The 12,940-nt window shown below is 38.4% G+C and overlaps 1 protein-coding gene across 2 annotated transcripts in view; it reads right to left on the minus strand.

Moving 5' to 3' along the window:
- CDADC1 (cytidine and dCMP deaminase domain containing 1) overlaps positions 1–12,940 on the minus strand; it is a 50,320-nt gene that overhangs the window by 31,983 nt on the left and 5,397 nt on the right. For both annotated transcript variants that reach the window (XM_010363842.2, XM_030921877.1), the window contains exons 3-4: positions 7,809–7,883; positions 4,168–4,345 (exon numbers count right to left, since the gene is read on the minus strand). In XM_010363842.2, the coding sequence (XP_010362144.1) occupies positions 4,168–4,345; positions 7,809–7,883 (253 nt within the window). The remainder of the gene's footprint in view (positions 1–4,167; positions 4,346–7,808; positions 7,884–12,940) is intronic.

A 12,940-nucleotide genomic window follows, 5' to 3' on the forward strand; every position in this document is an offset into this window, starting at 1 on the left:
TATGTTGTTTTCACTGAAGTACATGAAAATTATCTGGCCTCATACAGATATGTGGTTGAAAAAGGAGTATTTTAACAGCCATTTCAGACACTTGTGAATATTCTTCTTTGGCACTACATAAAAATTTGACAAGGGATAGTTTCTTAAATGTTAGTTACAACGTAGAATCTGAAACCATATCAACAAACTTTTTGAACTGTTAGGTTAAAGTCCATTGGTCTGTCTTGCACTTAGAATGGCTTTTACTCATGCATGATTTTGTAGCATTGTGCATTGGTCATCTGGAAAACAATGATTTACTGATTCCACAATATTAAAAAAAATCCCATTCATTAATATCGCCACCAATCCCATCAAAAGAGTCTAAGTGGTAAGATGCTGTCAGGCTCATAATGGAGAATATGAGTTTTCCAAAATTCTAATTTTCACTTGATAGCTCAAATTTTATCACTGGCAACAAAAAATGTCAGTTGTTTATCTGAAAGTGACAGGTTCACTATAATTTCAAGAAAATATCTGCCAAATATCCAAGTCTAACCACTGTCAGTTCATGATATTCCATTAAAAAAGTAGATAATTCAGTCTGTAACTCAAACAATCACATACATGGTTTTCCTCAAAGCCATCTTCATATCTTATGTCTGTAGCAAAAGCACTTTATACCCACCTCCTGTTTCCTCACACAGAATATTAAAAAGATGCAGACTCAAGTTGGGATTTAATAAAATTAATACTTTTTACTGTTTCATCAAGGACCTTCTTATGTAAAACTGGTTTTCTTTTTTCCCTCTGAGTGCAGTGAAGAGTACAATGACTACCAGTGCGGTATGGCACCACTGTCTTGATTAATGATATGGAAACAGGCCGGGTGTGGTGACTCACGCCTGTAATCCCAGCACGTTGGGAGGCCGAGGTGGGCAGATCATGAGTCAGAAGTTCGAGATCAGCCTGACCCACACAGTGAAGCCCCGTCTCTACTAAAAATACAAAAATTAGCTGGGCATGGTGGTGCGCCTTTGTAATCCCAGCTACTCAGGAGGCTGAGGCAGGGGCATCACTTGAACCTGAGAGGCAGGGGTTGCAATGAGCTGAAATTGTGCCAATGCACTCCAGCCTGGGCAACAGAGCGAGACTCCCTCTCAAAAAAAATAAAATAAAAATAAAGATACGGAAACAGTAGTTTTACCTATCATTGTTTTGGTACCATTAGTATGAATGTAGTGTTTCTGTTTTTGCTTTCTGGGACAGGGTCTTGCTCTGTGGCCCAGGCTGGAGTGCATTGGTGAGGCGGGATCACAGCTCACCGCAACCTTCGCATCCCAGGCTCCAGTAGTCCTCCCACCTCAGCCTCCCAAGTAGCTGGGACCACAGGCACACACCACCATGCCTAGCTAATTTTTCTATTTTTAGTAGATAAGGGGTTTCTCCATATTGCCCTGGCTGGTCTCAAACTCCTGGGCTCAAGCAATCCACTTACCTCAGCCTCACAAAATATTGGGACTATAGGCATGAGCCACCATGCCCAGCCTGAAGGTAGTGTTATTATGAAAATAACATTGACATCGTGGACCATCAGGAGTCCACAGACCACACTTGGAGAACCACTGTGCTACGCCTTGTAACTGAGGTAACAGCAATTCTAACTAAAGTAATCTAGCTATAGCACGGGGTTCAGCCATGCTCCCTTCCTAAGATAACTAAATATAATACATAAGCCTAATCTAACATAGCAGTTTTGCTTATATATTGTCCAACACCAATATACAAGCATTTCCATTGTAGATCCTTCCTGACTTTCCATACTTCATTATCTTTCTTGTCAGGATGAAATGTCTTAAGACATCAAGCAGTGAACTGCACTCTCCTATTCTTCCCTCTAATTTGTGGCTCCAAGGCTATTAAGACTGCTTTCAGCACAGTTAGCTCAGCACAAAGCACAACTATCTTTTATTCATTTTTCTCCCTTGATCTAGAACAGATCAGCCAACAAATGTTTTGGTTCTTTCACATTCTTTCATTTCTGTATCAACATCATCATCTGAATCCTATTTTATACCTTGCCTAATGCAATGGTCTACTAATCAAGCTCCCAATCTCTAATCTCTCCCTGTTCCAATTCAATAACAGCAATAACAAAAATTTCAATCATGTTACATCTTTCTCAAGAATCTTCAATGTCTCCACATTGCCTACAAACAGGAGCTGTAGGTCAGTTGAACATGAGAGATAAAACACATGTCCAATCTGCCTGGTTAGTTGGGAAAAGGAGAAAAAAATGCCACCACCACTTTCATACCTATTTTCTCAATGTATTGGTAACTGTAGTTGAGAATATAGAATGCAATCACTACCCCAGATACCTACCTACTCAAAACACTTGTTGCAGGCCAAGAGGTTTCTAGCCACATGACCCATTTCTTCTAGAAGTTCTGCCATTTATAGCTTAAGGCACTGACCTTGACATAGATCTGATCATTACTCTCAAGGCTTTGATGTAAATAAAAATAGCTCTTTCTCACAACAGGCCTAGGAACTCTGTTCTATAAGATCAAGTCCAAAGGCCCTACAGTTCTTCAAAGTTCTCCACTATCATTATAATTCATCTGCCACTATTCTCCAAGAATAATTCTCCATTTCAAATACTAACCCTAGAATTTTGCTTCTTACAACTTGATGACTCCATATGCAGTGTTCCCCCTGACCAGGAATGTGTTCCTCTTCCTCTACCTATGACGCATCAAGATCAAGCTTAATCCCCAGCCCTTCATAATATGGCAGTCTGCAGGGATCACTATTTCTCCTCTAAGACCAAATATCACTTACAACCTGTATCACTGATTTGGTACTAGATAATGCATCATATTAAATTGTTATTTTGGTCCCCATATATCACCTTGAGGGTAAAGATTAGGAAGCACATTAGTTTTTTTGTTTTTTGATCTGCCATGATGCCTATGCAATAGGATGCATACTTTTTAAATGAAAGAATGGTTGGCATATACCTGGGTGCAAAACAGAATCATAAGCACAGAGAGGTTTAGTGAATAGCCTGGTGTGGATGGACGGCTATACATTAAAAATTTGTGTTCCTCCTTCCAAAATGTAGAGTAGTCACTGAAAGACAGTTGCCCAGTGGGAACAACAGTTCTCACAACGGATGAGAACAGAAATGATGTATGTGACTTCCAGGTCAGGGTTTTAAGAAGCAGGTTCACCCTCTCTACTCATTCTTTCTCAGTCTGCCTCTGGATACAGAGGACTCAAAGCCCTAGAAATGACAACAGCAATGAGACAGAAGATGCCTAGCCCAGGAATCAACCACATGGAGAAAGCTGCCTGCTGTTTAGCAACACATGCATTGGACTATTATACAAATGATAAATATCTAGTACCCTAAGCCACTGAAATTTTGTTTTGTTATAGCAGTTAGCATTAGTCTACTAAGTAATTAGTCTACTATACTAATTACTCATACACTGAGGGTCATTTAATAGGTTAGTAGACATGAATGACACCAGAATCCATGTTTTCTGATGTTTACTCTTATAATGTATCAAACTGTCTTCAGATATATATTTATATATTTTTTATTTTATTTTTTAGAGACAGGGTCTTGCTTTGTCACTCAGGCTGGAGTGCAGTGGAGCGATCAGAGCTCACTACAGCCTTGAACTCCTGGGCTTGAGCAATTCTCCTGCCTCAGCCTTCTGAGTAGCTGGGATTACAGGTGCAAGCCATAGCACCTGACTTTCAGATATGTATTTCTAAATTATCTCTGTGGTATTTAGCAAATGTGTTCCCACCACTGCTCTCAGACAAATGCTCTTTCCTTCTTCTTTTTTTGGAGACAGGGTCTTGTTCTGTCACCTAGGCTAGAGTGCAGTGGCGCAATCATGGCTCACTGTATCCTCGAACTCCTGGGCTCAAGCAATCCTCCCACCTCAGTCTCTCAAGTAGTGGGGACTACAGGCATGCACCACCATGCCTAGCTAATTTATTTTTTGTAGTGATGGGGTCTCCCTGTGTTGCACAGGTTATTCTTGAACTCCTAGGCTCAGGCGATCCTCCTGCCTTGTCCTCCCAAAGTGCTGGGATGACAGGCATAAACCACCATGCCCATCCCAGATAAATACTCTCAATCCCCAACAAACCATTTTCTGCACTTACCATTTACAATCATTTTCAAACAAGCAGAACATGGTTTTCTGGAAAAATAAAGATCACAGTTTTTCAGCTTTGACCCATGTTTAATAAGAGCAATCTGCCCGGCATGTAAATCTTCACTAGAACAGTGGAGACCAACAATTTTCATGTTTTTCACCACCACAAGACCAGTTCTCTTTACCTACATTAAGATATAAAATAACAACTTATTAGTTATAACACCTAATAATCACATTATGGATTATACTTGAATTATTAATAAAATGGAAGTTTTGTTTAATTCTTTATCTAAACAGAGTTTGTACAAAGCACATTTCTCATTAGATCCAAAAAGCTTCTGAAACTTTAGTGTTGACTTTAGGCCAGAAATTTTCTAAACCTAAGCTCTACTAATCAAACGATTAAGCATGTAATTATCATTAATTTGTTCTAGTGAAAGATTAGATACATTATAACCTAGTAAAGGGCAAGAACTAGGTCAATTTGACTTGTTTCTTATAGCACTGAGTGTAGTACCATTTAGTATTAAGCTTCTAGATGGTAATAAAGAATATAAAGCCCTGATTTTACACATGAATAAGTAAAGCCCAGAAAGTTTACATGACTTTCTGAAAGACGCACAGATGGTAAAAGGCAGATGGTAAAGCAGAGGTCATCTTAAATTCCAAAATATTTTAGATATTGACCAAAGTAAAGATAATTCTCAATTTCTTTCTAGAAACTACTGGCTGTATCAACTTTTAGCACTATGGCAGTCTAGACTACTATAGTTGGGTGCCACCTCCTACTATAGGTAAGTTATAAAAACAAAAAGAAGGAAGACATACCATCAAACGTCAAAAAGGATGAGAGAACTTGACGTCAGAGCAGTGAGCATGAGCTATCTTAGCAGTATTCCACAGAGAAGGGACTGGCTGAGCCTGATTTAAGCCGTGCAGACTGTGGACTGACTGGGGTTCTAAGTACTTCCAGTGGATCTCTTTGAGTGAAGGTTTTGTGTTACTATTGAACCTAAAGTGTCTCAACTTAAGCAAATATTAATCAAAGCTGGTATAACAATATCAGATAAAACAGACTAAGGTAAAAAAAAAAAAAGTCAGTTCTGCATAAGGCACAAAATAATCTATGCTGTTTTCACAGCAAAAGCCTCTGAAGTAAGGAATGTAAACCTGATCCTTGGGCTTGGGACTGACTATTACATGAGGGGAGCTTGGGCTGAGGAGAGGTTGGCCCTATTCCCATCCCCTTCCAAAGGGATTTTACCCTATACTTATTCCCCAATGCAGCATATCTGAAATCACTTTAAGGATCAGACCAAAGCAATATTAACTAGTCAAGTTTCAGTTTCGGTTTTGAGTATAAGTGTTTGAGATTATGGAGAAAAATTTGTAAAATATCTAAAAAAGAAGGAACAGAGAAGCTTTCATGGAATTCCATTTCTGAGTTAAACAACCATCTCCTAAACTAGAAAGACATTTAAAAAGAAATATAAAAATCTCTGCTTTACAAAATATATACCTAAGAATATACGTAAAATACGAAAAACCTATCTATATCAGCTTTTAAAATAAGCTTTAAATTGACCTTGAATTTGTGAACACTTTCTCCTCCCTACCAAAATTTCTAGAGTTTTATGCTCCTCAAATGCAAAGTATATATTATTATTGATTTCTGAATACTTTCAATAAGTTTGTTTGTTTATTTGAGACAGAGTCTCTGTCACCAGGCTGGATTGATTGATTGATTTGAGACAGAGTCTTGCTCTGTCGCCCAGGCTGGAGTGCAGTGGCATGATCTGGGTTAACTGCAAGCTCTGACTCCCGGGTACACCCCATTCTCCTGCCTCAGCCTCCAGAGTAGCTGAGTAGCTCCCACCACCACACCCAGCTAATTTTTTGTATTTTTAGTAGAGACGGGGTTTCACCACGTTAGCCAGAATGGTCTCGATCTCTGGACCTTGTGATCTGCCCGCCTCGGCCTCCCAAAGTGCTGGGATTATAGGCGTGAGCCACCGTGCCCGGCCAGTAAGTATCATCATGGAAAAGAAGTAATGCTGCCTCATCAAAAGATCTTGACAGAGCTCCTGTTGTTAAATTGAATCAATGTGACCAGTGGAAGTGGCTGCAAGGGAATGATTTCAGCTTTAGATTTTCCTAGTTAAGCAGGCAGAAATAAAGCCAGAATAAAACATAAAAAAAAATTGTTCCTATTAAGTGAGAAGCATACTCATCAACTTATTTGTTATTAGAACCACCTTTTGGGTCGAGTTTATCACTTTTTTGTCTAGAGTACTTTTCACCTCAGAAAATATGTTTTTTCATTTTGCATTTAGGTAAGGCCAAAATATCAAGTTTGAGACAAAGATTTTTCCATCTCAAACTCAACAAAACAAATAAAAGCTCAAGCTGCATTCCATTTCGGCACTTCCATTTACCGCAAATCCCAGAGGACTGAATCTTTTCAGTGAATCACTGCTCTGAATTTGATTTTGCTTCCCTTTGCTAACATTTTGGCAAGTCATCTATGTAATCCTAGTCACAGAGTTTTACACTAAAACATGGGCAAAAGGGGACAGTCTGTTTTGTATATGTTTTGTACATGGACTAGTACATTGACTTAAATGGTGATTCACTATTTTTTTCCCTTGGCCTTTCTTATTATGAAAATATGTAAATATTCTGAGACAAATTATTTCTATATTTCTACTGGGCTACTCTCAGAATGAATTAGGAAATCTCTAGGAATATACATCAGAATCATCAAGGTAACTCTTCAAAACATACATGCTTAGTCTCCACTCTGCACCCAATGAATTGGAACCTCTGGAAAACTCAAAAGAATAAAGTAACAAGGACATACTATACAATATTAAAAAGAACAAGGTTCATCTTTCAAGTCTGCACTTTGATTTTACCCTACTTACCAACTAATAAGTTAACCTATTACTGTTTCACAGATATTAGCAGAAAACATGAAACTTCTGGGTTAGAAACAATGAACTTTATTATTTGCAGCACAGCAGTCAGTATGAGCATCATTTCTGTTTCCCTGCCCTCAAGCCCCATGAGGGGTAATACAGATGGGCACAGATAGCTGCCTGGACACAGGGTGGGTAGTGTTATAGGAAAGGAACACTGAGCTTGAGGGTCCTACTATTTCACAGCAGAAAGTAAGAAAGTTTGCTCTTTGTCCTGGAGGGAGACATTACCTCAACCTTCAGGGTTGATCACTGCAAACACAACTCTGAGAAATGACCCAGGTAAAACTCTGGGTTTATTTACTAGGTAAAGTAAATGCAACGTTAGGGCCTTGCATTCTTGGGATACCCAGCAAGGTGTGTGGGAGTGTGAGAGAACTAAGGGAGAGTATTTCTTAACATATCTATATGAACTATCAAGAGTTTTTTTTTTTTTTTTTTTTAAAGCAAGATGTAGGACATAGCACAGAATAATCCCATCTGTACTTTTTTTTTTTAAAAAAAGGAGTGACATATAGTCTTGTAAATATACAGACCATTTTTAGAAGAGTATTTTAAAAACTCCCTTGAAAGCAGAAATGGAGGCACTTGTATTCTACTTCATACTATTTCTTTTGCTTTGTTATTATGAGCATATATATATATATGTGAAATCATAAAAATTTACCTGTCTTTTGTCAGTAGATACTCTGGTCATCTCTTCATTATCTCCTAAGGGTCCATGCTTTCCCTCTTCATTTTTCTAATAAAAATCAGATTAAGGAAAAAAAAAAAGATTAGCACATAAGACATAAGACTAATTCAACATTCCCATATTTAAAGGCTGGCATCCTTGGCTTTGACCATTTTTTTTCATGATGAAACTCTACATTGACTTTCCACTTTGTTCGGATCAAGTTCATACTACTTTACATAGTAAATAAACCTTTATAATCTATCCCCTATGTACTTTCCCAAAACATAGAAGGATTGGAAATTGTGATCAGAAAATAAATTTCTGAAGTTTACGGTTTCAGAATTGTGGCAGTTTTGAGTAATGGAAAAGTCCAAAGTGTGGCCATGAATGACCAAAGTGGAATAGAGGTAAATTAATTGGAATTGAGAAGATAAGGAACTATGTAGCAAAGGTATTCGATTGGGACTGTGGTAGACAGGATAATGCCCTGCCAGAGATCTCCTCGTCCCAGTCCCTGGAGCCTATGACTATGTTTTGTTACATAGCAAGGAGGAATTCAGGTTGCAGCTGGAACTGAGGCACTAACCACCTACTTTGAGATGGGGAGATTATCCTTGATTATCTTATTGGCCCGATGTTATCACAAGGGTCATTATAAGTAAAAGAGGGATGTGGGAGAGTCAGTGATGCAACATGAAATACTTGACTGGCCATTGCTGGCTTTGAAGATGGAAGAGGCCCATGAGCCATGGAAAACAGACAATCTCCACAGGTAGAAAAGGCAAGGAAAGGTTCTCCCCTAGAGCGTCTGAAGGAAATCTGGCTCTGCCAACGCCTTGACTTTAGCCCAGTAAGACCCATTTCAGACCTCTTACATACAGAACTGTATAATAAATTTGTGTTGTTTTAAGCTACCAACTTTGTGGTCATCTGTTATAGCAGCAATAGAAAACTAATATAGGTATATCCATGAGGGAAAAAGTGAAAACTTGAAGTAGAAAGAAAGTTTTGAGGCAGGGACCAAAGTCCTTCATTTATTAGTTCAACAAATACTTATTGAACCCTTGCTATATGACAGCCTAGTTGCTCAAGATGCAGCTCTCAAAGGGCTTATGATTTATGAAAACAGGAAAGTGACTATCAAGTAAGTTGATTAAGACAAAGAAAGTGACATAGAATTCTGTGAGCTCCAAAATATGTGGGATAACCGGGTGTGGTGGCTCACACCTGTAATCCCAGCACTTTGGGAGGCCGAGGCGCGCAGATCACGAGGTCCAGAGTTCGAGACCAGCCTGGCCAACATAGTGAAACCCTGTCTCTACTAAAAATACAAAAATTAGTGGGCGTGGTGGCGTACACCTATAGTCCCAGCTACTCGGGAGACTGAGGCAGAAGAATTGCTTGAACCTCGGAGGCGGAGGCTGCGGTGAGCTGAGATCAGGCCACTGCACTCCAGCCTGGGCAACAGAGCAAGACTCCGTCTCAAAAAAAAAAAAAAAAAAAAAATAGGTGGGATAGTTAATACATTGATAAAGTTTTAAAGTAGGAATGGGAAACTCTGTAAATGTTGACCTGCTAGTCTTATGAAACAAATGCTGGATGCTAGAAAAGAAACAACCTTCAAAAATAAGTTTACAGGAAAACCCATGTTCTGGGAATGAGGTTTCTGTTCAAACAGAACAGGAAGTAGAGGAAGTGATGGTGTCAGTGGAAAAACGGTAAGGATGTGGGTGCTAGTAGTGGTAATAATTATATGAGTGATGATAATAATAGTACCTAACATCTACTGCATGTTTATTATGTACCAGGCCCTAAATTATCTCATTTAATCCTTATAACTTTATAAAGTAGCTCCTATTATTTCCATTTTACAAATGAGGAAATTGTGGCTGAGAAAGATTAAATAACTCAACCAAGGTCACACAGGTAATAAGTGGATATGCCAGCTCCAGCACAAGATCCATTGTCTTAACCATTTTGCTACATTGCTTCTGTTCTGGAAAAGTACAGTGAGGGCCTTTAGCATAAGATACCAGAAGACACAATGGAAAGAGTTAGGAGGCTAGGTGCAGTGGCTCATGCCTGTAATCCTAACACTTCGGGAGGCTGAGGCGGGCAGACTGCTTGAGCCCAGGAGTTAGTGACCAGTCTGGGCAACATAGCAAGACCCCATCTCTATTAAAATAAATAAATGAGACAAGAACAACAACAACAACAAAAAAAACACATAGTACGTAACATGTGCCAGGCACTAAGACCTTTACAAATATTAACTCATTCATTTCTCATAAAAGCCTCATGTAGCATATACTAGTAACATTTCATTTTACAGATGAGGAAGCTGACACAGAGAGGTAAAGTTACCCAAAGTTATACAACTAGTAAGAAGCGGAGTCAGAATCTGAACCCAGGCAGGCTGGCTGTACCACTGGCTACTCTAAGACACTAGACTAAGGTGCTGCTCCAATGTTTATACTAACATTACAGTATAAGTATTTTCTTATGTTAAATGAAAAGGGTAGAATCCAGAGTTAAATAATTTCATGTAAGTAAAGAAAATAAGAGAAAAAAGATTGAGAAACAATTTTTAAGAAGTAATTAGTCTCTAGGAGGTGGAATTATGATAAAACTTTTCTTCTGTCCATTTTAAAAATAACAAACATTTATTACTTTGGTAATTCATAAAAATACTTTTAGTAAGACAAAAGGTTGGTAAAGTTTCAAAAGCAGTGTTTCCAATACAATTACATGTCTAATTGCATCTTGGTGTTTCTATTATTTACTCTGTTCAGCAAAAGCAGACTAAAGAATTTAAGTGAAACAATCTTAATACTTTAGCTTAAAGAAGTTTTTTTTTCTCTCAATAGGAGGAAGTTTGTACTCAACTCTACGAATACCATGTGCAAATAATACTGGAAAAAATATACTATAGTAAATGGTAAAGAAATACTAGGCACAAAATTGGGTAACATTTCGAGGAATTTAATATTTCCACAAGTATAAACACAATGGCAGCATATACTATATGTATATGAAATTTAGATGTATTCTTATTGTATAATTTAAAATTAATAACTTAACCCTGTAACAGTACTGAAACTGTCAAATACAAAATTGTATTCCTGCTATGACTGCAACTACCTGCAAAATTATATGGATATTAACTAGTACAAAAAGGAAAATCCAAGAGAAACATTTAAAATATAAATAAAAAACATTTTAAAATGTTGCAGCTATAGATTCAGTCTTCAGTTTCAATGATACTGTTTGTACAATAAATAACACTATAAAAGTGAAGTACAATATGCTCCCTTTCATTCTGGATTCTTCCCCCACACTATCATTGGTCTTGCTTTTTTGCAATGGCCATGATATGAGAAGAACTAATGAAATTACATACTTCTGCTTTATTGACATTAAATATACAAGTAATTGACAACCCACAATCATGTTCTAAATACTTGGTAAATCTGCCTTTTTGGAATTTAAAACACATTTTTCTCATATAAACAATGTTAAAAATGATAGTCAACTTCCCAAGCTAACATGCAAAAGCCTATTTCACCCAGATCACTGCCAGAGTAATCCTGAGGCTCTCCCTCCCCAAGTGCCTCAGAGTCCCAAGGCCTGTAAGTAAGAACAGAAGTAGAGGCCTACCCAAGACCATGGTGAGAGGGTTGTAGTCCTAGGAGACATGAGTGTGGGAGCACAGCTGGAAAGACACCAATGCAGTGAATAGGAGCTGGGCAAGCTCCAGGACCAGGAGCTAAGAGTGATAACCTTTCTTTTTTTTTTTTTTTTTTTTTTTTTTTTTTTTTTTTTTTTTTTTTTGAGAAGGAGTCTCGCTCTGTCACCCAGGCTGGAGTGCAGTGGCCGGATCTCAGCTCACTGCAAACTCCACCTCCCGGGTTTACGCCATTCTCCTGCCTCAGCCTCCGGAGTAGCTGGGACTACAGGCGCCCGCCACCTCGCCCGGCTAGTTTTTTTGTATTTTTTTAGTAGAGACGGGGTTTCACCGTGTTAGCCAGGATGGTCTCGATCTCCTGACCTCGTGATCCGCCCGCCTCGGCCTCCCAAAGTGCTGGGATTACAGGCTTGAGCCACCGCGCCCGGCCCAAGAGTGATAACCTTTCATACAGCCAAGTCAATCCTACTTCCAGGTTGCCTGGCTTTCTGAAGACATGGATGTTCTTTGTTTTGATGCCTTCTGTACTCATTTCTATGTGTTTTAACTTTCCATTTAAAAGGCTTAAATAGACATGCGTATGAGTCAGATTTCTAAATAAGATCCCAAATAAAATATTTGAAACAAAAGACTTATTTCTTTTCATTTAGAAAACTTCCATGGTGTCCATCAGATGAAGGAATGAGATGCCAGGAAAACTAAGAGTCATTGGCTTGGGGGACAACAGAGACTCATAACCCTGATCTTTTGTTAAACATGATATAAAGTTGTATAAAATTTTGTTGCTAATATAGTTTTGAAATTTCCTTGGTAGTATTTTTTTTTTAACAAAATGCTAACTGAAAGCTTTATCTCAGTTTTCTCAGATCCACAGTTTTCTCTATAAAGTATGAGGAAACAGTAGGGTGTATATTATTTGCAAACAAACTTCAACAATTAGTTGGCCAATCAATTCCTTCCTAATAGAAACGTAAATATCATTTTTCACAAATTAAATATAACTTGTGCCTGTTGAAAAAAAAAAACTTAATTTCAGCACAGGATGTGGTGTGTATGAAAAATAAAATAGAACTAAAATGAGATCAAATCTGGATATTTACAAAAGAAAGAATGCCTTTTCAAAATTTGTATTCAATCTCTAATATGTCCAGTTTTTAAAAGTCTTTTGTTTTTCTTTTCTTTTCTTTTCTTTTTTGACACGGAGTCTCACTCTGTTGCCAGGCTGGAGTGCAGTGGCGCAATCTCGGCTCAATGCAACCTCCGCCTCCCAGGTTCAAGCTATTCTCCTGCCTCAGCCTCCTGAATAGCTGGGACTACAGGTGCACACCACCACGACCAGCTACTTTTTGTAGTTTTGGCAGAGATGGGGTTTCACCATGTTGGCCAAGATGGTCTTGATCTCTTGACCTTGTGATCTGCCTGCCTCAGCCTCCCAAAG

Source organism: Rhinopithecus roxellana, chromosome 18 (assembly GCF_007565055.1).
Source record: "Rhinopithecus roxellana isolate Shanxi Qingling chromosome 18, ASM756505v1, whole genome shotgun sequence".
Taxonomy (NCBI): Eukaryota; Metazoa; Chordata; class Mammalia; order Primates; family Cercopithecidae; genus Rhinopithecus; species Rhinopithecus roxellana.